Source organism: Alligator sinensis, unplaced genomic scaffold (assembly GCF_000455745.1).
Source record: "Alligator sinensis unplaced genomic scaffold, ASM45574v1 scaffold1046_1, whole genome shotgun sequence".
Taxonomy (NCBI): domain Eukaryota; kingdom Metazoa; phylum Chordata; order Crocodylia; family Alligatoridae; genus Alligator; species Alligator sinensis.
In genome coordinates, this window is record NW_005842174.1 from 1433330 (window position 1) to 1459374 (window position 26045).

Sequence of the window (26045 nt, forward strand, 5' to 3'; positions counted from 1 at the left end):
CCGGATGGCGCGAGTTGTGGCCCCCTGGCTTTCCACGCTGGGCAGTGTTTGCTGCTGCTGCCTGCCCAGAGCTCGCGTGCTGGGCAGCCCAGAGGTGGTGGTGGCAAATGCTGCCCGGCGTGGGAAGTGGAGGGGCCACAGCAGCTGCCGCCATGGCGCAGCCCCAACGGGTGAGCCCAGAGCCGGCGCAGGGGCCAGGTTGGCAGCAGGGGTGGGTTACAAGCTAGTGCTGAACGCGGGGAAAAGTGGCCCCTCGCCCGCTCCGTGGCCAGCGCTCTGTGCTGCAGCCACTCAAAGCCTGTGTGGGGCTGCCTGTGGCTGCTCAGGACAGCCCCACGTGGGCCGCAAGTGGCTGCAGCAGGGAGTGCCGGCCACGGGTTCGGCGAGGGGCCGCTTTTCCTTGCACTTCGCACCAGCTCCTTCCCTGCCCTCCTCTCCCTCCCCACCCCGCCCTTACCTGGGCTTCCTGGGTCGGGGCAGCCACATGGTCCCAGGCCAGAAATCTCTGCTGGGGCTTCCGGCTGGGGGGGGCGAGGCTGGGTGGACCCTGCTGTTGCAGGACCCTGCCGAGGATTCCCCTGGGTCCTACTGCCCCTGGTTCCTGTCATTTTTCACAGGAACCAAGGACAGATATTTTAATTTTCTAAATTTTTTTAGGGGCCCTGCGGGTCAGATAGAATGGCCTCGTGGGCTGGATGCAGCCCGTGGGCCGTATTTGGCTCACCCCTGTGTTAAGCTCTGGTGAATTGACTAGCTGATCCTTCAGGTTCTTGGATCGTCCAGGTGCCTTGAACTTAGATTTGTATTTCTGGGAGTCCTGGGTCAGACTAACTCTAAAGCAGGGTATCCAACACATGGCCTGTCATAATTCTCGATTAGATGAACAAGGACTTAAGAAGCAAAACGGTAAATTAACAGCAAAACGGGGATTAACCAACTGCACAGCAGTTAATCTGTGAACGTCCCTGCCTGTGCAGCCCAACCTCTCGCTTGCAAATGTGTTGAGGGTTTGCATTTGCTCAGAGCAGCTCTTGTTGGTGGCAGTCTCCTTTGGAAAGGGTACCTTGCAAGTGATTCTCAATGAGATTTGAATTACACCTCTTCCCCTGAAGCCTTCCAGCCCAAGACAACTTTGAATTGAATTCTGTGAGACTTGAGATACCTGCTCAGTGGTTCTCATCCTCTTTAGACTTAAGGCACCCTAGTAAATCAGAAAGATCCCAACAGGTCAGAGTGTTTTTGACACTATGGATTCCTATTTACCTTGTGAATCATGCTTAGGTGTTTACTATTGTACAGCACCCGTAAAAAGCTGTCATGGCACTCCAACCACCCTGGTTGAGAATCACTTCCCTAGATCTTGAATTTGAGCTGGATCTTCTTGCAGACCCACCATTCTGCCCTTTCCACAGACAGTCTTTCCATCCCACCAGTCTTGCTACTAGGTGGGTCAAGATGACCTTCAGATATGCAGACCCCCACCTTGTAGACAGCTGTGCCACCTGAGGGGGGTAGACTAACTTCAAGTATCTGTAGTATTCTCAGCAATAGCCCAAGCTATGTGCTGCCTCCTCCCAGCAGAAACTGACTTCAGTTTCAGAGGAGGCCAGGGCCTTTGCAGGAGTGACTCAGTGACATCTTCCCTGTGCCAGGGTTAGACTCTCCCTCCTGTGCAGACTTGATCTGCATTGGGATGGTTGCCAGTTTGTTGGAGTGGAAAGTCTGCTTCTGGCTCGGTCCATACTTTTTGTTGAAGGAGAAGAGATGCTGCCCTGGGGAGAAGCGTAATTGAATTGCTTGCTGCACAGCTGAGAACCTTGTGTCCTGATCCAACCTGACTGACCAGGTGGGATTCTGTATGTGAGCATTTTGGGAGGAACCCAGAGGCTTTTACTTAAGTTGCAAATCCTCTGCTTGGGTTGCTGGGTGGAAAATAGGTCTCTTGCTGCCTGGGGTGTTTATCTGTATGCAGAAGCAGTGCCACCACCCTGTGCTGATTGGCTGGGCATAGAGCATTTACTACCTCCAGAGTAGGTATTTCACTCAGGACTTTCTCAGGGATCTTATGTTTCCTGTTGGTCCCCCTGCATTTCAGTCACTGCAGCTTCCTCACTGCTGCTCCCAGATACAGAGAACAGTTCTTGTGGTTGCACTTGTGGAACAAGGTCAGGCAAATTTTATTCAATTCTTTCCGCTTTTTCTTCCATCCTCCCCTTAATTCCAAGCTTCTTTTGGAAAATGATGCAAGCAAAAGAGCTAGTTACTTTGGCAGCAGACTTCTAGCCCATGTAACCTTGCTGTTTAGCTCTGTTAAGTCTGTCTTGGGTTCACGGAGGCCTTCTGGGCCATCTGCTGTGCTACGACTCTTTGTCAGTCCTTCCAGACTTCAGGTTACTGATTCAGATGTGCTGAGAGAAAAGTTTGCCGTAGAAAGAGCAGCATACTTGGGTTATTGCCACAATGCTTCCAGCCTCTGCCAAAGAAAATAGTTTTGTTATGCTCTTACCTTTTTGTTCCAAAGGCTAACCGTGAATTCCATGAAATCTTCTTTTCTCCATGTCATTAGACATACCAGGCACATGCCTGAGCAAGCTGCTCTTTAGCTTTTATTAATTGCCATTCATCTTGGACCATTTCTCTCTTGAGGAAGGACTGCACCTGTGGAATTGTGGGCTAATTCATATCCCCCACTCCGCCAATACTATCTTGATCTGATGCATCAGCAGATGCTGCTCATGGGTGTGAGATCTGTCAAATTATCTTGTAAAAGGTAAAGTAAGCCTGTCTCCTGTTGGAAGTGGCTAATTAGAACGGCAGCCTGTGAGGAGTAGCTGTCTCTTGAAGGAGGGGGAAGTGATGGTCTTGGAGAAAATAAAATTGTCTTTTTGCCATAGTGTGCCACTGCAGCATCCCATCTCTGCCAGGTGCTGTTCCTAGGTCTGCGGCTCTTGATGTTTCTCCTACATTCAGTTTTCTTCCCTGCTAGAGATGATGATGCTTCCCTGGTATTTAAGCTCAGAGAAGCTGATGACTCCATATAAAAGGAGACTGACTTGTGATTTGCATGCTCTGTGACTCAAGGAATACTTCATCCCAAAACGTCCTGCCTGGTGGACACACAGCTAGTTTGAGTGGCTTGGTTTTCCTTTGCAGAATGGGGAAGAAGAAGATTATGAAAAGCAGAAATACTGGCAAGTCACTTTTTTTTTCTTTGAACTCTTGAAATTAATTAATTGTATAATCAAGTCTGTGAATAATGTTGAATCTTAAACAATCTTTTGTGTTTTAAGGCCTTTGGCTCACCTTTAATATATGTAATTCATCAATGTAATACTTAACCACTACTGCCTTCAGTTATTGGTTCTTTTTTTCTTTTTAAACATTCTCTTTCTACAGTATAACTGTCCCGTAACTGATGTTTAGCTTGTGAATTCTTCTGTTCTGTGGAGGCTTTAATTAGCGACATCAAAAGAGAGACTTTTCTAGGAGAGCGTGTTATCTTTTCAATAGTCCCGCAGTTGTAGCTAATTTGGATCCACTCTTCTGTCTCAAAATGTGTTCCAGAGTGTTTACCCTTTCCTACCACACTGGCTACGTGTTCAGTTGATCCTTTTTAAAAATCCAAAAACAGTTTAGTGGACAGGCAATTTTACAACTTTGAACTGACCCTATAGATAAATTTAGCGACGTGTTATAGCTGTGTAAGGGGTATGTATCACAATTGGTTGCTTTAGTGGTGTTTGGAGACAACCTGGCAGTGTTTTCTAGGTTAAAAATTAAATATTACATGAAAATAAACTATGACAGAAAACTTAATATCTTTGTACTATAAGGTCAGTTCCACTGGAGCTGGGTTTGAAAGTTTTGCCTGTCTGTAAAACTTGAATGTGTTTCTGTTGCTTGTGTTTAGCCATTCACGACTAGATTAAATTGTATTTTGGTTCACGTTTGATCTCTGTTTCCCTTAGAATTGAATAAGTTGACATATAGGAACAGCACAAATGAGTTGTTAACTGGAGAGAAATCAAAGGACTGGTAACAAGCAATGAGACACAGTTTTATTTACTTTGGATTAATTAATCCTTAATAGATATATGGAATAGATAGGTATCTATATAAGATCTAGGCACAATTAAAGGTTTTGCTTTCCCAGTGGGCAGTGAAGTAGCCCTGTAGAGTGACTTGAACTTTTATGGAAGTTTCTGTTTTAAAATTAAACACATTTAAATATATTAGAGCGTCTAGGAAATCCCAGAGGTTTAACTACCCTTTCTCAAAAAAATGTTCTTTCACTGTAGAGCGTCTAAAAATCAGCGCATGTTTTGAGGCTGGTGTTTTGATGTAGTGTTTGTTTCAATCCCCTGAACAATTACACGTACATCTATCATTGTTCCCAATTAAGTGTTAAGACCCGCTGGGGTGTGGTTATCATGCCATAATTGCATGCCTGAGACGCTGGGGTTCAGCAAGCGGGATTACTGCGTGATGTCATGTTTAATGTCTGCTGCTAATTATAAAATGCAAAATCACAACACCAGTACTTCCTTCAGCTTCTGAGATGGCTGCATTGATAATCTTCAGTCATCTTTCCTGGTAGAAATAAAAGTTTGTTTTGGGTTTCTTTAAAAGCATTACATTGGTAGAATGAAAATATTTAATGGGAGAAAGAAGTATAGCATTTATGGTAATAATACAACAATAATATCTGTTGTATTTTTAAGTATTAAGACTCCTGAGACGTTAAGAGTGATTGCAGTTGGCAAGCAAATGGTACTTAGATTGCTTGAATGAAAATGATTTCAGCATGTTACAATGTACGTTCTTTTAAACAACTGTGCAGTATTTTATTTAGCTTTGCCTGTGTGCCCTGGCCCAGAGGACTTTCAGAAAGCAAGTGTGTATGTGCAGGGGATTTATACTGTCCAGATGCTAAATCAGAATTTGGACACGCCACAGTCCTTTGTTGACATGGAGAAAATGAACCTGATAAGAGAAGGGACTTACTGCTTTTACTGGTAACTTTTTTGTTTTTAAGCAATTTGATTTGTAATGTAGACAGACCAAACCAGTTCCAGTGTTGTTACAGTCCAGAACATGGCATAACCCCTCCTTTTAGGTTTCACCATCCAGCCATCATGTGCTTTCTACAGGTGTTGCATGTGTGTTTGTCACGCCTACAACAGCTAAACAGTATCATCTGACAGTTTGGGTGGAACTGCAGGCAGAGGAAGCCCATTGCTGTTGTCAGCTACAGGTTCCTTAGTCTCCTCTGCCCTCCTTCATGTCCTTCAGGATATACATCTAGATGGACAGCTGGAATGAAGGTCATCTCACAAAACATGCAGCATCAGAGCAATTTTTATTTTTCCTGTACCACATCCTAGATATCATGCAGTGTATCTTGTTCGTAGGGCTGAGAGCCAGCTGTTTTGGGCTTTCTGGAGGGTTTGGGTCTCTCTCTTTGGGATTTATGATTGCATGTTTTAGAGAGAGAGTCCAAACAGGCTTCAGACCTTCAAAATTGCTTGAGTAAACTTGTTCTTCTCTGTATTTCACAACAGGCTCGTCCATACTTATCTAAAACAATGGGTTGATTTTAATAGCGATACTGTGAATACGCATTACAGTACCAAGGTACCAGGAGAGAATAGTTCCTTGTTGTCCTAGGTGCTGTACAAACACCTGCCCCAGAGTTTATAACCTATTTTTGGTGAGAGCGCCTCTGACAGGAACAGAACATGTGGGTATTGATGGTTTACCAGCTGTATGCAGGAGCCAGGGCTGGTGGCTAAATCCACTGAGTGGGAGAAGATTAGGAGAAGAATCATTAAAAGGGAGGGGAAGGAAGAGCTTGGTGTGGGAGGGGGAGGGCGTCACATCAGCCGAGACGGGAATGAGCAGCCAGTTGGCATAAGGGAGAGAGCATCCAGGGTGAAAACTGCAGCCAGCAGGTTGACATCCTTGGGGGTCACTCAGTGCCTGCTCAGGCTGCTTCTGCAGCTGCTTTTGCCAGCTTCAGTCTCTGAACCCCAGGCAGGTTCATTCCCCAAGGTCACTAGGATCAGTGGATAGAGAAAAGGGACTGTTTGGGGCCTACTCCTCATTTGTTTCCATCCTGCACGTCCAGAGTAGAAACTGATGCTTGGCCAGTTAAGCAGCCTTGGTTTTCCAGTGAACAGGAAATGGCTTTATTTTGAAAGCATTTGGGATGAGGGAGGTTCTCTTCATATTGAAGTATTTGATGGTTCTAACTATGTAATAGTGATTTGTAGGAGCTGAAGGCCTGGATATGCCAAGTCGTTCTTTTCTAGCACTTTCGATAGAGGTGGCTCCCAAAGGGGTTCGGGAGTTTCACTTTGTGTGCTCTTACTTTCCAGCAGATGGATGCATTAGTGCCGACTTAAGGTTCCTTCATTTCTCTGCCCCCTTGTAAAAGAGATCTGCTTCCTTTTCTTTCTCCTTCTCCTCCCATTATTGCAGCACCTGTTTCTTCCAGGTTCCCAGTTACCACCTCGACAAGCCCAGCAATGCATTTAGCAGGCCCAGTGAAATGTAGAGTTGCACCGTGCTTCCTTGAGTCTTGTCGCTCAGAATGATGCTAGAGTACAGATTTCTCTGTAGTCAATGCCTGTTCATATGTGTCCATGCCCTGCAGCTGTTTTGCTCTTAAGCAGCTGTTGCTGCTGCAATGAGTGTTGTCTGAATACATGGGTATCCAGGGGAAAATGGTGCTAGAGAAGCATTGCTTGTATGCATCTGGAGCTCTTCTTAGAGCTTATACTGGCTTTCCCCTGAATTAATTTTGCTGGGGTCACTTCTGTGTTCTTAGACCCCTTGGACTAAATCCTGAGCTGCACATGTTGGTATAAGCTGAGGCTGTGCCCTTTGCGGGTAGGTACTGGTGCTGTCAAGGAAGTTGTATTCTTCAGTCATAGAAGGAGTCTGGTCCACTACCTTTCTTGGTCAGGGTTGTCGCTTACAGTACTTATCAACAAAATGGTACTTGCTTGAAGAGTAGCTGTGCTGGAGGCTTTGCTGCTAAAATTTGGCAAGATGTGTGTCCAGTGCCAGCATGTAGATCTTGCAGTTCAAGGATCTTAACTTTCAAAGGATTTTAAATCCACCTTTTTGAGCATACTTTTTACATACACAGTCGCTTATGCAATTTGTGCACGGAAATAATGAAGTTTAAATACACAAAAGCCAGTGGTTCTTGGCATGCACGTACAAATGCAAAGAACAATTTTGCCAACTATTTAATCGGTCTCATAAAAGATATCACATTTTCCCAAAGAACCTTGTCATACAAATACAGTTTACTTGCACAAATCACTCTTTTTACACCTGCATATGCAAAAGTTGTACACATTAGCAATTGGCCCACGATTCTAAACAAAGCAGTAGTCTATCCTGAATGAATTGTTGGACTGAAACCTTGATGTGGCCTTGTCAGTGACCTTAATCTAGTAGTTTGCACTTGTATATCATTTTTGGACTGGAGGACTCCGAAGTTATAAAGTCAAACAATCTTCTCAAGTGGGATGAATGCCTCTTTTACAGGTGGGTAAACCAGGGCCAGGAAAGTGAAGTAACTTGTCAAGGTCATGCAGCCAGTCCATGCTAGAGCTAGGAGGATGATTCAAGTCCTTGCTCCCAGTCCTCTCCTCTAAACTCACTTCCGTTGTGCAATGGAGGCTTATTTCTTTTACTGTCGTTTGGGTTCCATTTTTTAAAACTGGTTCTAATAACCTGCATATGTGCTGGTTGAGTCTGACTCTACAATTCATTTTTTTTCTCATGGTTTCTTAGTAAAACCAGAATTGTAAATAGGACAACTGCATTTTTGAAGATCTTATGACAAAATCATGTAACTGGAAAAAAAAAATTGTAATTGCAGTTAAAGTGCAGCTTTGAAATAAGGGAATAGATGTACCTAATTGAAATAGCTGATGAACAGTTCAGCTGAATATGATCCTGCAGTGTGCCCTTGTTGCGAAGAAGGGCTAACAGCCTTGGTAGGAGAGTTGCAAGCAGATTGAGGAAAGTGATTCTTCCCCTCTAGTTGGCACTGGTGAGGCCACAACTGGCATCCTGTGTCCAGTTTGGGCCCCCCACTACAGAAAGGATGTGGACAAATTGGAGAGAGTCCAGTGGAGGGCAACAAAAATGGTGAGGGGCTGGGGCACATGTGAAGAGAGGCTGAGGGAAATGGGCTTATTTAGTCTGGAGAAGACAAGACTGAGAGGGGATTTAGTAGCAGCCTTCAACTACCTGCACGGTGGTTGCAAAGAGGATGGAGCTAGACTGTTCTCAGCAAATGACAGAACATTGAGCAGTGTCATCAAATTGCAGCAAGGGAAGTGTAGGTTAGATATCACTAGGATGGTAGTAAAGCTCTGAAACAGGCTACCCAGAGAGGTTGTGGATTCTCTCCTTGGAGGTTTTTAAGGCCCTCCTAGACAAAGCCTTGGCAGGGATGATCTAGTTGGGGATGGTCCGACTTTGAACCGGGGGTTGAACTAGATGACCTCCTGAGGTCCCTTCCAACCCTATTTTTCTGTGATTATTGCATGCAAAATTGATTATCTTTAGTATTAATATGATACTTGGTGCTGTTTGTTCTTAGACTAAGTTATCCACCAAAAAGTTTGCAGTCAGTGATATTTCCAAGTGAATTGGTGTGTTGCAAACATGCCATTGTTATGGTGCACCCGCTTCTGCTTTGTTAACAGGTTTAACATGTAAGCAGACTCTCTGGAGCCCTAGGGAATGTTCCTCACTTGTATTTATTTTATGCAGGCTTTGATTCTGACAATTCTTCGGGGGACTTTTCAGAAGCAAATCATAAAGTTGCAGAAATGATTGACCGGGATTCCCACCAAAGCAGTAGGACTGGGAAACCTAATGGAGAGGCGCAGCATCAAGAGAATGGAATTAAGGAACACAGGTGTGCTGGAAAGCCTTCTATACTGTGCAGTATAGCCCTCTTTTGTGCATGCTGGATAAATGCATAACTGTATACTGACTGTTGGGGCAGACATGGGTTTATAAAATAATAAACATTGGTAATCTGCTTATCAACTAAGTGCATAAACTGCTTAAGTGCAAGTATCTTTTTGTCTCCCGTCTACTTTTAATACAAGTGTACTCCAGTTAACTGCAGAATGGCGAAAGGGGAGCAGCTCTGAAACCGCAGCTATTGGAAGCCTGGAAAATAATGGGAGCTAGTCAGTTTTAGCGCTTCTGCTCCCATAGTTTTCAAGGTCCCTAATGGGGGGCCTGACACTAGCTGATTAAGTACCTTCAAAATGTTGGGTGCTAGTCGGTCTCAGAGCTGCTCATCCCAGAACACAGTGTGGTGTACTGAGTAAGCGTTGTGTACATGAAGGTTACACAAGTGTATATTCCAGGTAAGTTCTTAGCCTTTTTTCAATCCTGAGGCAATGCACTTGAACAAAGTACAGTGTACCTGCTAACCAGTGTAGTTGCTTTGGCTGAGATCATAGGAAAATAGGGCTAGAAGGGATCATATGAAATCATCTAGTCCAGCTCCTGCTCAAAGCAGAATCCTCCCTGACTAGACCATATCTTTTCTAGGGAACCTGTTAGTTGTACAACTACCTGCAGATTCTCTGTCACAGTTTGTCATGATGCTGGAAGATGGCCCCTTTGTCCATGGGTACTGGCCAAGAATGCACAGGAGTTATAGGCAGTAGAAACTCCATACCCCTAAGCAGCTCCCCTATAGGTTGAGGCTCTGGTTGCATTGAAGTAGTCTGTGTGAAATGCCTGAGAAACCTTTGTCATTTTCAAAATTGATGATGAATAGGATTTTAGTCAAAAAGTAATCTTGTCTTGGGTATGATAACTATTTTTATGTTTTTGTGTTGTTTTTTTTTTCCTCCTCCCTACAGAACTTCATTGCCCGCCCCAATGTTTTCTAGAAGTGATTTTAGTGTGTGGAGTATATTAAAAAAATGCATTGGCCTGGTAAGTCATTGTTGGCAGTCAAAGGAGACTGAATGTTTTTCCCTGCTATCTTTGGCAAAATGTTTATTTCTGGGAACTAAAGGTTAAGTTCGGAAATACAAAAACATGAAAGCAGATGTACCCATGCTTTGGGGTGTTGCCTGGTGGTGAAGAACTTTTAAGGTGACAAAAACAAAAGTAAAATTGATAGAAATGTCATAAGCAAGCAGCACAAATAAACTCTCCAGTTCTTTGTTCTGATAAACAAAGATGGTGATAAGGTATGTAAGAAGTCTCTTTAAACTGTCTCTTTCAGCTTCATGTCCTTACAGCAAACTGAGAATCAAAAACCTCTGCTTTTTGAATAACAGTATGATGTTTTGTTGAACTGCTTGTATGGACCTGAACAGCCTAGTAAAAAGAGATGTTTTCCCTTGTTGACCTAGCTTTTGGAGCATTTCTCTTACTGTCTTACAAGTATTAGATTAGTGTCCTAAAGGCTGTAATCAAATGTGTGTTGAATAATTAACCCTTCTTGTCTTTACAAAATTTGGCAAAATATAATTTGGGGCTTTATCTTGTCTTTTATGTCACAGAAAGTGTGTTGATATATTGGGATTGGGAAACTTCTGTTTCATCTAAGCGATGGCATAAGAATGTCTAAAATCTAGCCTTTGCCCAGCTTCAGTATAGAGAGAGTTTAGCTTGAAATGTAGGTTGGAGTGCATTGGCTGAATAGGGCCACCAGGTTCTTTCTCGGTATCAACAACAAAAACATTTTAAATTGGTAGTAAAGAGTCATATAAAGGACACATGTTCTCGAGTCTTAATTGGCAGTCGCTATCATTGCCTTTAATGACTTGCAATCTGTAATCACTTGTCTTTTCTGCTTTCTTCTCAATGGGTTCACAAAATCCTGTAGGCCTGGTTTCCCTTCACAGTTCTGCTGGCATAGCTATTTTAGGATTGTAGAAAATTGCATCCCTAACTAACGTGGTAAAACCCCATATAGATGCAGCTAATGCAGACAGGAGCATCCTGTTGCTGCTGTTGTAGGCAGCTGTCTTTTAAAGATGTGTTGCATCTCCACCAAAGGCTGTTCCTCATCCCCTCACCTTCCTAACCAACAGCTATACCAAAAGCAATTTGTAGTGTGGACCTTGCCTTAAGGATTCTCCACTCCCCATAAGGAGCAAGCACTGGGACCAGTGACTGTGTAGTGTAGCTTTGCTCTCAGTCAGATTTATACACCCTTTTTAAAATTAACTCTGTTTGCCTGGGGAGTAATGAGGGCTCAGGCGCTGCTGCATTTGCTGTATGAGGCTCCAGGCAATGATTGGTTTTGTACCGAAAGGTGGAATGAAGAATCCCCACTTTGCCTTGTTCATAGGGCACGAGTACAAAAGGAATTGCTTAATTTGTGCAAACTAAAATCCTGTTCTTTTCGTGATGGTTGAATCCAAGATAAACCAGTTAGTGTCTCAAAGTACAGTGTCTGCAGTTGGTGCAGTAGTGTGGCTAGGCGATATAGAATTAATTAGTAAGTTAGATGATCAGTGTAGATTTTTTTCAAGGGTCCCAGGGTTATGTCCCTGTGCTCTGAACCAGGTAGCATCTGTTGGATGGAAAATTGAACCTTTTCTGCGCTGCTATAAGTAGGGGTCTACTAAATTCGAGGATGCTGCTGGCTGATTTTGCGGGCAGATCCCAGGGCCAGCAACGATTTTTATGGGCTGATTGTGGCAGCCGCCCCTGATTTGGCCAAGGAGGCCTGGCAGTCCCGCCCCTTCCCACAGGTTGCCAGATGACCTGAAACCACATATTAATTACTCTGATGAAGCCTGGGTAAGCCATTCATCCATGAATAATTAAGTGTGGATGAATGGCTTCCCAGGCTTAATCGGGATAATTAAGCCATGGTTTCAGGCCTTCCCCAAGTGGGGAGGCTGCACAAGCAGCTGGACTGTGGTCCTGGGCCAGCTGTAGCAGGCAGCTGGAAGGCTGCAAGTGGCTGCACGGGGGTCGGCTGAGCCCTGGCAGAGCTTGTTGCTGGCGGTAGGTGCGTGCGTGCAGTGAGCTGTGCTGGGGCTCCACGGACCCTGATGCAGCTGCTTGTAGCCTTGCGGCTGCCTGCCACGGTTGGCCTGGGACAACAGTCCAGCTGCTGGGGAAGCCTGCCTTGCCCCCCACCACTGCCCACACTCCCCCTCTACCCCCATGCCCCAAGACTGCAGGGCTTCCTGTCCTTTTCCTTACTTGCAGGTAAGTTTGGGGGGTTTTTTATTTGTTTTTTGTTTTTAAGCGAGTTTGTTGTTTTTTTTGCACAGCCCACCTAAATTCATAGTTTCCATGAAACTCAGTCGCAAATTTGGTAGGTCCCTAGCTATAAGACCCCAAGTCCTATGTGCCATTTTTCTTGGTCAGGCAGGGCTGGAGAAGACCCCATTTGAAGCCCTTTATCTCCACTTCTTATTAAGGTGTTACAGTGTGTCTAGCACCAGGCAGCAGTGGTAGTTAGAGACTACTGCCAGGTTTCTGATCTATGTCCTCTACCACATTGGGAAAAAGTATTATTGCCAAACTGTCCCCTCTGTTGATTTGGAAACTATACTGTGACACCTCATAGCGTGTGAAAGGGAACCGTTTCTCTTTTTCTCATCCAGGAGTTGTCTAAAATTACAATGCCCATTGTCTTCAATGAGCCCTTGAGCTTCCTCCAGCGAATAACAGAATACATGGAACACATATACCTCATCCATAAAGCTTGCAGTCACACGATCCCCCTGGAAAGAATGCAGGCAAGTGACTTTTACCTCCTCTTCTTTCAGAAAGATTTCCCTTGTTCTTCTCGCGGCCTCTGTGTTGAGGTGATGCTCCAGCTGAGGGGAGTCGTTGGGTTTCTTCTGAGGTAGTCAGAAGGAAGGGAAGAATTGCCATACTGAGTCAGGCCCATGCCCCAGCCAGCCTGTCTTCCCACCTCTGGCAAGGACCACGCAGATGCTTTTGAGAGAGGTGAAAGCACTGCTGTAGTAGGCAGATGCAGGATTTTTCCTGTGGGTAGAGAGGTCTCTGGCATGGTAGGAAGAGGAGGAGAGTGCCAGGCAGGACCTGAACATACCTAGGACCACATTAGCCTTTAACGCTGCCATTCTGAAACTCTCTGTCCATCCCACTATTTTTATCGAATGCCAAGCTATGGGTCCAAACCACGTCAGACACACCCTTGCTACCTGGGAGGTTGAAAGTTTATATTCGTAGAAGAAGAGTGTTGTGGCAGAATCAATTTTCCACTTTCCTTCCCCAAACCCTGTCCCTCCTGCTGGGGCGTAGACTGAATATGTGGCTAAATGACTTTTATGGTGGGCCTAAACTACTGTACACCTTGAGAGTTACTCAGGGCTCCGTTTTTACTTATGTGAATATGCAGAGGGCAAGGTGTGCATAGTAAATTGACCATGATGAAAAAACATTGATCTGTCTGAGCTTACAAAGGTCCTTTCGCCTGGCAGTGAGACGCATGAAAGGAAACAAAAGACACCTTGGTGTTGAAACGTCTCTTGCAAAGCAAGTGAGCTCTTCTGTGTGTGTGTGCGCGCGCGCAAACTGCCAGGGGAAATGACTGCTTTTGGCAACTAGATACCACTGACTCTCCCTCTTAGCTACGGGTGTAGCTTTACTATATATAGGTCAGTGTTTCCAGTCTTAGTCTGGCTGTGTGTCTGTGTGTGTTACTCTTAAGCAGTATATGGCAATCTCCACTGGCCAATTTAAGACAACGCTAGCAATCCTTAAAGTCCAGTCTTTAACCAGAAAAGCACTGCCTACATGGTAACAGCATGAGATTTTTTGGGAGGGGGCCTAGACAAAAGCAGAATCCTCAGGGCTACAGGGTGAAGTTTGGAGAGTCCCTGAAGATGAGGGTAGCTAAAATGCAATAGCATCTGAAAACATGTTGTAAGAAACTGGAGTTTTCTCAAGACTGCATTCTCCTGTTTGTTTACAGGCTGTGGCTGCTTTTGCAGTGTCTGCTGTAGCTTCTCAGTGGGAGAGAACTGGCAAACCATTTAACCCTTTGCTAGGAGAAACCTATGAGCTTACCAGGTGATGATGAATCTCTAAATCTCGGGGCAGGCAGTATTTTTGTGTCCGGTCAACCGAGTTAACTTCCCGGCAAGCTGGAAAGTTTCATTTATTCATTTAGATTAAAAAAAATGATTCTGGCCATTTGTATATCTAAATCCTTTTACTACAAGTTGCTGAAAATCCCTGCAGTTGTTAAGTTCCACTCACAGACTCAGACTTTCTGAATTGTGCAAGGATGAATTGGTGTGCACGGTATTTATATTCTAACTGAGAACCAGTCCTTACCAGAGACTCTTAATTAATCTAGAGAGTGCCTTACTGATGATGTCACGATCCGAGAGTAGACTGAAACTCTTCTAGCTTCTGCTGCTTGCAGTGTATTAGATTTGCATCTGGTTTCCTAGCGTGAGCTACTGTTGCCCAGGGAGCCTCAGACTGACCATGAGTTATCCAAGTCAAATGATCAGAGATGAATGCCTGTACTGATGGCATCTAACTTGTGGTATAGTTTTTTGTTTGGGAAATGTGCAATTTCTACTTAATTTTTCTGTGACTCATTACTGGGAGAGCCATGTGACCTAATAAAACAAGAAATCCAGAGCTCTCATTTGGTTAAAAACCTTTAGATCTATTTTAAAAGCCTAGTCATCTTTGTATTTAGAGCGTTTTAATACATGATTAACACTGACTGCTTACCTTTTCCATGTTTTTGTCCCTAGGGAGGATTTAGGCTTTAGGTTGATATCTGAACAGGTCAGTCACCACCCACCAGTTAGTGCATTTTATTCTGAAGGCCTCAATAAGGACTTTATTTTTCATGGATCAATTTACCCTAAGCTAAAATTCTGGGGGAAGAGTGTAGAAGCAGAGCCCCGGGGAACAATAACTTTGGAGCTTCTAAAGTAAGTGTAACCATTTATTTTCTATGTTTTATATGCATCTCTCAACCCAACTGAATAAAAATGTAGTTCATGCTCTGCAGATCAATTAAGACACGTCTGGACAATCCTTGGCTTCAAATAATTACAAAACTTGTCTTGGAGTGGGTGGAGACAGGCGATCTAGGGAATTAAGCACAGGCTATTGCGCAACAGTTAATTCCTATGATTTGGTGTTGGAAGGACAGCATGAAACTGACTGCCACAACTTGGTTTGATTCTTTTTTTGCTAATACAGTTGGCATTTCTTGAAATAAAAAGCTATTTAGAGTCGGGTGTTCTTGAATTTTGTTAGATACTTTAAAAAGGGGAACTAAAATGCTGTCATTTGGATCATCAAAGCCATGTTAAGGTCAATGGGAATTTTCACTCAGACACATGAAATTAGAAATAACTTGTCCAGAATAGATACTATTCATCATAGAAATTGTGATGAATTTGTGGAATTTACTATCTGCTGTTTGACATAAGAGCCCAATAATAAAATCTGCCTGCTGCATATAGTCATTCCCAGGCTGAAATGAAACCTCATTTTCCAGGTTACTTCCAGGTCTAGATCAGATTGAAAGCATCTCTTGGGAACAAAACAATTTCATACCTTTGTTTTGTACCATGGTTACTGTAATAAAATTAAAAAGACTCTTGAACTTTTCCCGTAAGGGTTTCATAAACATACTCACAGTAACAGCAAAAGAGAAGGTATTTTGGAACTGAGCTCTTTGAGGTGATTTCATAATCTGACCTGAATGAGAGGTGATTCTGAAATTTCAATAAATGTAATACTTTTTAATATTGACTACAAACAATCCAACCAAAATAAAGGCTGGTAAGGGGGAGCATATCACTTTTCTGAATAAAGCTAGTCTCTTGCCCTTTTTATTTGAACAACCCCCACAAGATCATGGATACAATCTTACCCTAGACCATACATGGTTAATGGGAAATATTTGACTAACTTAATTGGGATTCATTTTTGCTATTAACTTGATGTGAATATTTGTTGGGTGATTGAAGTGTTTGATGCTGTGGTTCTCGCATCCTGTGAGTTCATTACAAACAAATGTGTTTACTCTGAGGGTAGCTGATTAAACACACTTGCTATTCTTGTGTTTCCTCTTGACTTTCAAAACATGTATAGGTCTGACAAACAGCTACCTTTTCCCAACCCACATATTACCTTACATTTCAATTTGTAAGCCATGGATATGGGTACCGCTTCATCTTGCTATTTTGTATGATGTACAAATGGTATTATCTGGGTACATAAATACAAATTGAGACCTTCAAATATTCTACTTTCCTGTGCTATGTTGGCCTTCTCTAAAAGAGGAACTGTTGCTGCAGGGTTTAGTGGGAGACACTTCTCACTAAAGGAATCAAACTTCAAGGATCTGTCTGTGCAATACTGGAAATGACAGCCCAGCCAGAGAGATTTAAGTATTTGTCCAATCCTTTCTTGACAAGGTGAAGATTAGAAAATGAGCACTTTTAATTTTTGCTCTTAGTACGCTTATGTCAAAAAATAAAGTTTTGTGTTCTGTGTTTAATTGGAATAAAAACCAAGATGCAAGTCATAAACTTTTCCAAGATGTCTTAATGGCTGCTCAGCACAAACACTAAGTGCCCCATCAGTGTTGAAAGATAAGAGAGAGAAAAGATGACTTCCTGGTAGAAGTATGACCTGGACCATCTCGTAAAAATATGAATCCAGTTGTTGCGAGATTAACAATTTGACCGTTTTAGAAACATTCCTGTCTGGGCCTGAAGTCAGCAACCCCTAGCTTTGTAAAATCAGTGCTGCAGAGCATGTTCTGATACCAGTCTATGCTGAGAGTTTCAGTTCTGCTTTGGCTGCTTTAAGTGAAGGAATCTGGGGAGAATTAAGGAGTAAATCAGTTTGTAAACATTGCATTTGAAAAGCCTGCGATTGGTGTTGGGGTCTTTCTGTGACAAATTTCCATGTCAGATAATGAGTTGGGCTGTATTAAAAGGACTGCACAGAAGGCAGGAAGTTTGTGTTTCTACATGTTTAGGGTATAGAAAGGAAGAGGCAAACTGGTGATTAACTGCAAAATTGCCACTGTCTTCTCTACCGGGTGGAGAAGGTGCATCCCTGATCTCTAGCAAAGCTGGCAGTAACTAGCATCCTTGTTGGAACCTCAGCAAAGGGGTTCATATTAAATAATCATGAAGACAGCACTACTTCTTGTCCCAAGGGATAGTTGCTCCAGATTATGGTTGAGGCACGGTGAAACAGCTATATGGGGAGAAGCTTTTCAGTGCTTCTCTGGTGATTTGAACAGAAGCCATCCATTTTGGGGGCTGGTGGGAGGGTTAGAAGCTGCTTCTGACACAACGCCCTTTTAAAAGTACAATTAAAATAGTAAATTCCCTCAGTGCTACTCGGGCAGTGCCTCTGAACTCAAGTGATTGAAGGGCAGGCATCTGAATTTCATAGGAAAGCAATTTCCTCTTTTACTTTTTATTGCATGTTAACTTGTGCTAAACTTCAGAGAGAACACATTGTGTTGATTTATATAAAAAAGAAAATCTGTATACTTTAAAACAAAAAACTCTTAAATGACTACTGTTAACTGGAGTAGTAAGCGTTCTACCCCATTAGTGGAGTTAGGTTATTTAGAATTTAAAGCAGATACAAGTTACGTCTTTAGTTCAAGGAATGATTTTATTTTCTCTGCATCTGATTTCTGTTCTGCTTTTTCTGATTTCTTTCACAGATATAATGAAGCGTACACGTGGACAAATCCAACCTGTTGTGTACATAATGTAATTATTGGTAAATTGTGGATAGAACAGTATGGAACAGTAGAAATCGTAAATCACAGGTAATTGCCAGTTAGGTAGTTATGAACATTGGCCTGTAGGGAGACTGGTAAGTGGTATTTGCAGATGCTTTAGACAGGAAGAATTGTGATCTCTCTGGCCTCCAAGTTCAAGATTTTTACTTGCTGTTTTTCTGCCAAACACAATAAAATTATTTATTCTTTGAACTCCTTTACATTTATTTTTCTTGTTTCTCTTAAAACAAACTTCAAACAGTACTAACGGTTTAAATAATTCTGTGAGAGTAGGGGTGGCTTCAGGGGAACAGAACCTTTCAGCACCATGTCACCTTTTCAACTTCAGCAGATCAGTTGATATGAGTTGAAATTGCCATTTAACATCTTTGCAGCCAATTTTGTGAAAATATCAGCTGTCCACATGTCATAGGTCACCATAGTATTATGGTGGCAGTGCTGGGCTTGGTTGTTTGCTGTCTTGGGATTCGAGAGCATTATGGACTGAAATACCTTGCTGCTCTTCCATGCATCTGGCCTGTAGTTAGTAAGGTCAGTTAGGTAGTTGTTAAAATTTGCACCACTTCAGCCTATGTCTGTAGACAAGTCACAGGGACTGTTGATCTGGTATCTTTTTCACATTCTAAGTCTACTTAGTTGCAGTCAACTAAGCCATGCGTAGCCTCTACATTATGTGTGCTCCTGATATTAAAACTTCTGTTCAAAACTTCACCTGGGAGAGGTTACGTATATACAGTAATATCTGAATACAAGAAACCTGCTTAATGCAGTATAGCGTGGATCTACAAGTGAGTCTGATCCAAGAATATTGTCCAGTGTAGTTGGGGAAAAAGCATGTGATTGCACATAGTTTTTAACTGTGTGGGCTACATTTGCTACCTCTGTCAACTTCATTGTAATCAGTTTTAAATAGTGACTTAACCTATGTTTGTTTAACCTGTATCAACCTCATTGATTTATTGATAGTAGGTAGGAAATAAGAGTTCTTAGTGACTTTGTCAGAGAATTTTAGATATACAAGGAATGCAGAAATTTCTCACTGAAATCGTCAGACGGCATTAGCAGGCTCTATGTCACCAGGCTCTGTCTGAATGAAGAATGATCTGCAAAGACTTCTAGTAACCCAGGCACTTTTTACTACCTAATTTTGAAGTGTTTTCATGAAATAATTTGGTACCTGTTTTAGTCAAGTAAATATATTAATAAACACATTTTAGATGCAGCCTTTCTGAACTGCAAACTCATTTCCTCTGCAGTACCGGAGATAAATGTATCCTTCATTTTAAACCATGTGGACTGTTTGGAAAGGAGCTTCACAGAGTAGAGGGATATGTTCAGGACAAAAAGTAAGTGAAAAGTCTCTTGCTTACAGCGTCTGGGCCTATAGTACTAAGAAGAATGTATTAATTGTTGCATGGCTACTTGGGGTTTTTTATATAGGGACAGACTTCCCATTTTCATGTATTACTATATTCTGTATTATACTACTTCGTTTTAAGAGGAGCATTTTCTTCAGTATTGGAAAACACTTATGGCCATTTGTACTTTTGGATATAGACAGAACTCTAGATTTAAAGAGGGTATACAGGGAGCAATACATTTGTTGGTGGTTTGTTTTTCTTAGTATTTCTTGGTAAATTTTTAAATTGGAGAGTGGAATTCTTAATATGTACTAACACCTGTATTCCCCAGACAAAACCTGTCATGGAGATCTTGATCTTTGTATTTGTAACTGTTGGCTTTATTTCTGTGTTCAGTTAAACTGTGAAGTGGAGGGTGGGACTGACGGCTGGCTAATGAGGGTACATTCCAAGCTGTAGGGCTGAATACTAGAAATGTTTGAGTAAACTAAAATATTAATCTTTTACATTTATATTATGATAAACATTTTCCCAGAATTCTGCACCAGAAATCATGAGAGAGAAGGCCCCCCAAAAAACCTAGATTAGGTTACGCAAATATAAAATTGTTTAGAAAGTCTTATAGAAACTGTGCAGAAAAATAAGTTTTCTTTCTTCTCCAAACAGCAAAAAGAAGCTCTCTGTGATCTATGGTAAATGGACAGAATGTTTATGGTGTATTGATCCTACCATGTACGAAACCTTTAAAAAGAATGAAAAGAAAGGTGGAGACCAGAAGAAATTGAAACCGGTAAGGTTATAAAATGATTCAGGAGAGTGTAGGTGCAGCTGTCTCTCTCCTGATAAGGACATTCTCTTCCAACAAGAAACATCATTGCAGTGGTACCTGAAAAGCTCTGGTGTATGGTGGCCAATTTCATTAGAAGGGTCCTAAATCCTATGAGGCAACAACCTTCTTTGGTGACCATTGACTTAGGTGGGAGTGGAGCATCTGTCAGGGCTGGAGTTTAGGTTCGATATTTAGTGACTCAGCTTACAGAGATAAGCAAATGGCAGCATTGCCAACTCCAGGCATTTAAATATGAAGCCTTTCAGGCATCAAGAAAATGATGAGTCTATCAAAAAGCAGTAAAGTTCTGGCTTTTTAACTTGTTTTCTAATATTTTAGCTTTTAGGGGTTTGTGCTGCAAAGGGAAGCTTGGAAACAAGCAGGGTTAGAAGCTTGCTGTCACTTCTGATGTAAAAGTAGATATTCTTCCATAATTGTATGACTCTGGAGGCCTGGGGCTTTATGAAAAATACCAGATATTGCAGGGCACGAAGCGTGAGAGCTGGCATTGCAGCTACTGGTAGAAATTGTAAAACTCTGGCTATTCATGCACCACCCAATTGACAGGTTAAAACTGAGACCTGGTAACTTTGGGGCCTTTCTGGGGCCAACTTTTATAAAATTGAACTGACTCTTCCTGTCGAGAGCCTGGAGGCAGCAGCCCTCTCTGTGTTTCTTTTCCTGAATTCTGTCCTTCTGAAGATCAGCTGAGATTCTTTTTTGCCTTTCTGAACATCTTAGCTTTTGAAAATCATAGGTGTGCACAGATAGAGATTTTGGGGGCCGATACTGATAGCTGATGTTTAAGGAGGCATATCGGCCGATACTGATCCAATTCCAATACAGCTGTGTCCAGCTGGTAAGTCTTGTGGTGGAAGGGGAGGGCACTGGTGGTGGCCCAGATCTGTGCCCCCAGATCTGTGCAGGGTGGGGTGGGCGGGCTGCAGCTGTGGGCTGGAGCCAGGGCTGCGCTGGGCTCTTCTCGATGAGGGGTGGGCTCGGGGCAGGTGGTTGCAGCACTGGGAGGGGACTTCAGGGGGGCGTTGCAGCCACCCCAAATTTCGCTGTAGGCCCCCCCATAACTCCTCCCAGCACCACCACCAGTGCAGCCTCAGCTCTTCCCAGTGCATGGCTGGAGGCGGGGGTTGAGCTGGGGCTGTACCGGATGGGCAGCAATGCTGGGAAGGTCGATTGGGGAGGGGTATGATAAAATTTGGGGCAGCTGCAGCCCCCCCGTAGCCTTCCTTCCAGCACCCCTGCCACCCGCCTCGAGCCCAACCCCTGCTGAGAAGACCCTGGTGCAACTCTGGCTCCAGCTCGCAGCCCACCTCCCCTACCCCATGCAGATCCAGGGGCACACGCTGCTCCCACCCCCCTGCACTCCCCAGATGAGCAGCTCCATCCCATGCCCTGCCCCACCCTGGCTGTCCTGTCCCTGCCCCACTCCCTCCCTCACCACAACCCCCGCTCCTCACATCCTTTCTCTCCCCTTCTACCACAACGGACTTACCAGCTGAACGCAGCTCTCCAAGCTGCTGGGCTGTGCTCCTTTCTGCTTGCATGCTGCGCTGTGGCTGCGTGTATGTACGGGCATTTATTGGGACTGTGCAAAATTTTGACGGGTGTATGTTTCAAAGCTGTTTTGAAGCATTTTGAGCTTGAAACAGCGAAATAAAAACAAAACAAAGGGCTTCCAAACAAAATGAGGGCACTCAGTGTTTCAAAGCCAGACTTGCTGCAGCTAAACAGAAACTAAGGAGAAGGAGGGGGCAGAAGGGGGAAGGACTGCTCTGATACTGACATCTATCTTCCTGATCGCTTCCCCCAGCTCTTCCAGGGGGCCCAATCTGCGCGCTGGGTTTCAGCAGGCTGCTGCTGAAACTGCAGCAGCAGCAGCCTGCCGAAACCCACTGTGCAGATCCGGGGGCCACGCTCCCTGGGAAGAGCTGGGGAATGGAACCGGGCGCTGGGGGATTGTTTAGGTCCTTCAACATTCCCTCAGCTCCCGGTTGGATTCCCTAGCTTCCCCCATCTTTCCCCCAGCTCTTCCCAGGGGGTGTGGGCCCCCGGATGATGCAGGATGACAGCAGGATGCCGCTGCTGGCTGGGACTAGCGCTGGGCGCAGCACATGCCAAGCGCCGTGAAGACTGGTGCTGCCATTGGTCCCAGCTGTCAGCAGCAGCATGCTGTCATCCTGCGCGCAGGTTCGGGGGTGCGCACCCCCCGGGAGGGCTGCGGGGCTGTGCCAGATTCGTTCTGGGAGTATGGGCCCCCAGGTCTGCATGCAGGGTGACAGCAGGCTGCTGCTGCCGGCAGGTGATACGAGTTTTGCTTTGAACAGTTTGAGGTGCAGTTTCCCATAAACCCCTGCACCTATCTCCTTGAAACTTGGCAGGCTTCATGCCCCCAGAAGAGGCTACCATCCCTGCAATTTTCATCCGAGTCAGGCAAGAAATGACAAAAGTATAGGTATTTTCATGATTCTCCATTATAGTTTATGGGCGAAACATCGAAACAGCAAAACAGTTTCGATGAAACAAAATGGAACAGTGCTTCGAAACAGAAGTCAAAACAAAACGGTGCTGTTTTGCACAGCCCTAGCATGTATTGGCCAGATTATTGGCTGCAAGGGGCTGATTTCCGATACAGCCAATTTTCTTTATCAGTACTGATCCAATATCGGACCAATGTATCAGTGCACCTCTAGAAAATCAACTCCCTGGTCTTTCCTACTGAATTTATATTTAGTTCTGGGAGTTCTCCAACAGCAAGCAGATGTTGAAATGGAAAGTATTCTCAAGGGTGGTTTCGAATGAGGAATGTACATCAGTGGTACTCAACCTTCTGTCCTGTGGGCTGGAGGAATGATAAGGTATTAGTTCACTGGCCTGATCCAGTGCAGAATTGATGCGTGGGCCCAGATCCTTGCGCTGGCCTGACTTCATGCATAGCCCAGTGTCCCATGCCAGCTCAACCCTGTGTGCTGGATCCAGCTGCACTGTGTGTCACTAATCAAGCACGCAGGGCCATGTCATCCAGCCCGCAGGGCTCCTCACGCATCCAGAAGTATGTCAGGAGGGGAGCTGCAATGAACACTGCCAGATTTGTAATGCTCTCCTGCAGCCAAACTTTTGGACTGGTTAGAAGACCAAGGGGCTGGACAACATGGCCTCACAGGCACCACTGCTATAGATAAATAAGCTTGAACTTGATTTAAAATGGGAACGTTAACCATAGGAAAATAATTTCCCAGTACATCAAATGGATAATATCAATCTAACAGGATAGAGAAGATGTACATTTTACCAATCTAAGATGGACATAGTTTCTTATTTTTGTGGTGTATATTGACACCATGGCTAAGAATATCACTACATTTTGAGCTGCTTTTTTGGAAATTGCAATTTTAATTTTTTTTATGGAGACTAAAAGTGAAATCCTCTTTGCTGCTTCAGCTGAAATCCTGGGTAGCTTAGCCCTGTGGTCCTACTCTGGAGGTGGCTAGTGACAGGTAGACAAGGAGTGGCCAGCGTGATCTGTGATTTGTCAAGTTCAGCTCAGTACAAATAATATTTGTATCTGTATATCATGTTGGATATGCTGCATTTGTAGCTTGTGTTACCATTCAGGTTTGTGAGGAAATATATTTTCTCCCCCTTAAATTTTCTTCTGCTTCTGTTCTGGGGATGTGAATTTTGTGCACATTGTATGAGAGGAACACTGCTCAGCTTCAAACATTTGTGACTGGCTTGTGAGACTTCTACAACTTGAAAGACACTGGAATTTTATTGTATTTCTGTAAACACTGTAAAGTTATTGCATCTTTTTTATTGTGCCCACTTATTCCCTCAGATATGTTTTGAGTATAATACATCGAGCTGTAGTGAAAGAACTATCTGTAAGGATTGTAAAATGACTTTTTCATTTCCTTTTGTGTTAGCACTTCCATAGTGCTTTTGACACTAACATGACTGAACTGCCTCTGACAACACAAACATACCCTCTCTTTCATGTTGAAAGGGACTTGGATGTTTAATACTGATTTTAATCAGCAGTTGAAGCCTGTCTGATGGGAAAGGGCACTGATTGCTAGTACTTAGACAACATTTTATGCAAAGGGAAATGGGGGGTGGAGGGTGGGGACACAGACCAAAGAGAAGATAAAGGAGAAAACAGTCACTCTTTCTATGTGTTGTTTTTATCCTGTTTTTAAAAGACTGAAATACCCAATTCTTGGCAAACTCCATCTAGTGCTGCATCCACAAGGTTATTTTATAGATCCTCACTCCTGGGTTTCATGCCTTATGCTGGGAAACTAGCAGGCTACCTGCTGTGGTTGGTCCAGCAAACAGCAGCACATCCAGCACACTGTATTTTTAATGGTTTCAGAATTGATAGCCTGGGTTTACTCTTGAACAAAGGTGTGAGGGGGTTTTTTTTTTTTTTTTTTTTTTTTTTCAGACAAGCTTCTTTGGGTAAATCTGTCTTTTATTAGACCAACTCAAATAGTTGGAAAAATTCTTCTTTGCAAGCTTTCGGGTATAGATACCCTTTGTCAGGCTGAGGAAGCACCTGCAGCTGGTGTGTGTTTTTCCTGGATGGAATGAAGAGTAAAGAAGCCAAGGGCTGGTATGCATGCAAGTAAGGCAGTCAGTGAAGATGTAAATTGAGGGGCGGGTGTGCGGGGGGCGGGGAATGAATCTAGCTGGTAAATAGTGGATAAGTACATTCATTATCAGCTACATTCATTTCTCCCCCCACTCCTCGCAACATGTCTGTCACCCACTGACTTCTCGATTTACAGCTTCACTGATGACCTTTCTTGCATGCATACCAGCCCCTTGGCTTCTTTACTATTCATTCCATCCAGGAGGAGCACACAGCAACTGCAGGTGCTTCCTCAGCCTGACAAAGGGTATCTATACCCGAAAGCTTGCAAAGAAGAATTTTTCCAACTATTTGAGTTGGTCTGATAAAAGATATCACATTTACCCAAAGAACTTTTTCTGCCTATGTCCTTAGACCAACATGGGCTACAACCTATACCTCTGAGGTTTTTTGGTTTTTTTTTCCCCCTGTACTTATCCCTGCTGTATTTTGCAGTTTGTGTGGCCAGGCTTCTTTACTTGTCCAATATAGTTTTGACAGGTGCTGTCAGAGCTTTTTCTTAAAACATCCTTTCATAACTCTGCTGAAATAAAACTGTTTTGTAACTGGCCTGTTCCATTATCTTTTAGCCCCATTCAGATTTTTATTGTAGATAGTAGCTATGTAGGCAAATAGGAGAGCTAATAATACTCCTGTAGTCACTGCCATAATTGCATGATTCAGAGTAGAAATGTTAATCGGGAGCCTGGAAGAGGTGAGTATTTCAGAGCATTACAGAATACGTAATGCCATCTATTTGGTAAAGAGGTGAAGGAGGAATCTGATCTAGAATGGCAGCTTGTTTTAGATTAACTTAATTAAAAAGGAAAAAGGCAGAGCTTCTCGTTCTAGAATCCTGAAACCATGTGTTTGGTCAGTCTCTGTAGAAGCACTGGGTACTGGAGAATTCTGGGTGATGGGATGAATTAATGTTGTTATAGTTGGTGTTGTGGAAAGTTAAACCCATTGATGCATTCACGTATAAATATAGTGATATATTATTATATCAGCTTGCCATTATACCTTCAGTCTCAGATGCAACTGCGTAAGTTCTAAAGCATGCAAATGTCATAACTAATTGGCTACCTTGTGCTGCCAATAAGTGTATTGCTGTATATAGTAATGTAAGATGCATTACCACCCCCAAAGATCTCATAATCTGAGGCAGGAGAAACAGGAGATGAGTCTGGAAAAGGGAGGGTGAGGAAAACAAGCAAAGATTTTTCGAAGACATGGATTTTTGTTTGACAAATTGTGCTTTTGGCACATAGGAAGTGGGAGGTTATTCCAAACACATTGGGTAACACCGAAGAAGGCATGAAGCTGAGACTAGGAGGAGAGGAAAGGAACAATAAATAGGAGGAGGAAGACGTAAGTGGGAAGAAAGTGGAATCGGAG

At 43.5% G+C, this 26045-nt stretch overlaps 1 protein-coding gene across 7 annotated transcripts in view; it reads left to right on the forward strand.

Moving 5' to 3' along the window:
- Positions 1–26045, forward strand: part of OSBPL2 (oxysterol binding protein like 2) — a 60459-nt gene that overhangs the window by 28621 nt on the left and 5793 nt on the right. For 6 of the 7 annotated variants that reach the window (XM_025206836.1, XM_025206832.1, XM_025206833.1 and 3 more), the window contains 8 exons: positions 8800–8947; positions 9915–9990; positions 12633–12767; positions 13973–14070; positions 14772–14954; positions 17729–17836; positions 19066–19155; positions 19837–19960. In XM_025206836.1, coding sequence (XP_025062621.1) covers positions 8800–8947; positions 9915–9990; positions 12633–12767; positions 13973–14070; positions 14772–14954; positions 17729–17836; positions 19066–19155; positions 19837–19960 — 962 coding nt within the window. Of the gene's footprint in view, positions 1–3153; positions 3192–8799; positions 8948–9914; positions 9991–12632; positions 12768–13972; positions 14071–14771; positions 14955–17728; positions 17837–19065; positions 19156–19836; positions 19961–26045 lie in introns of all 7 variants that reach the window. The other variant, XM_025206831.1, reaches the window with a different exon arrangement.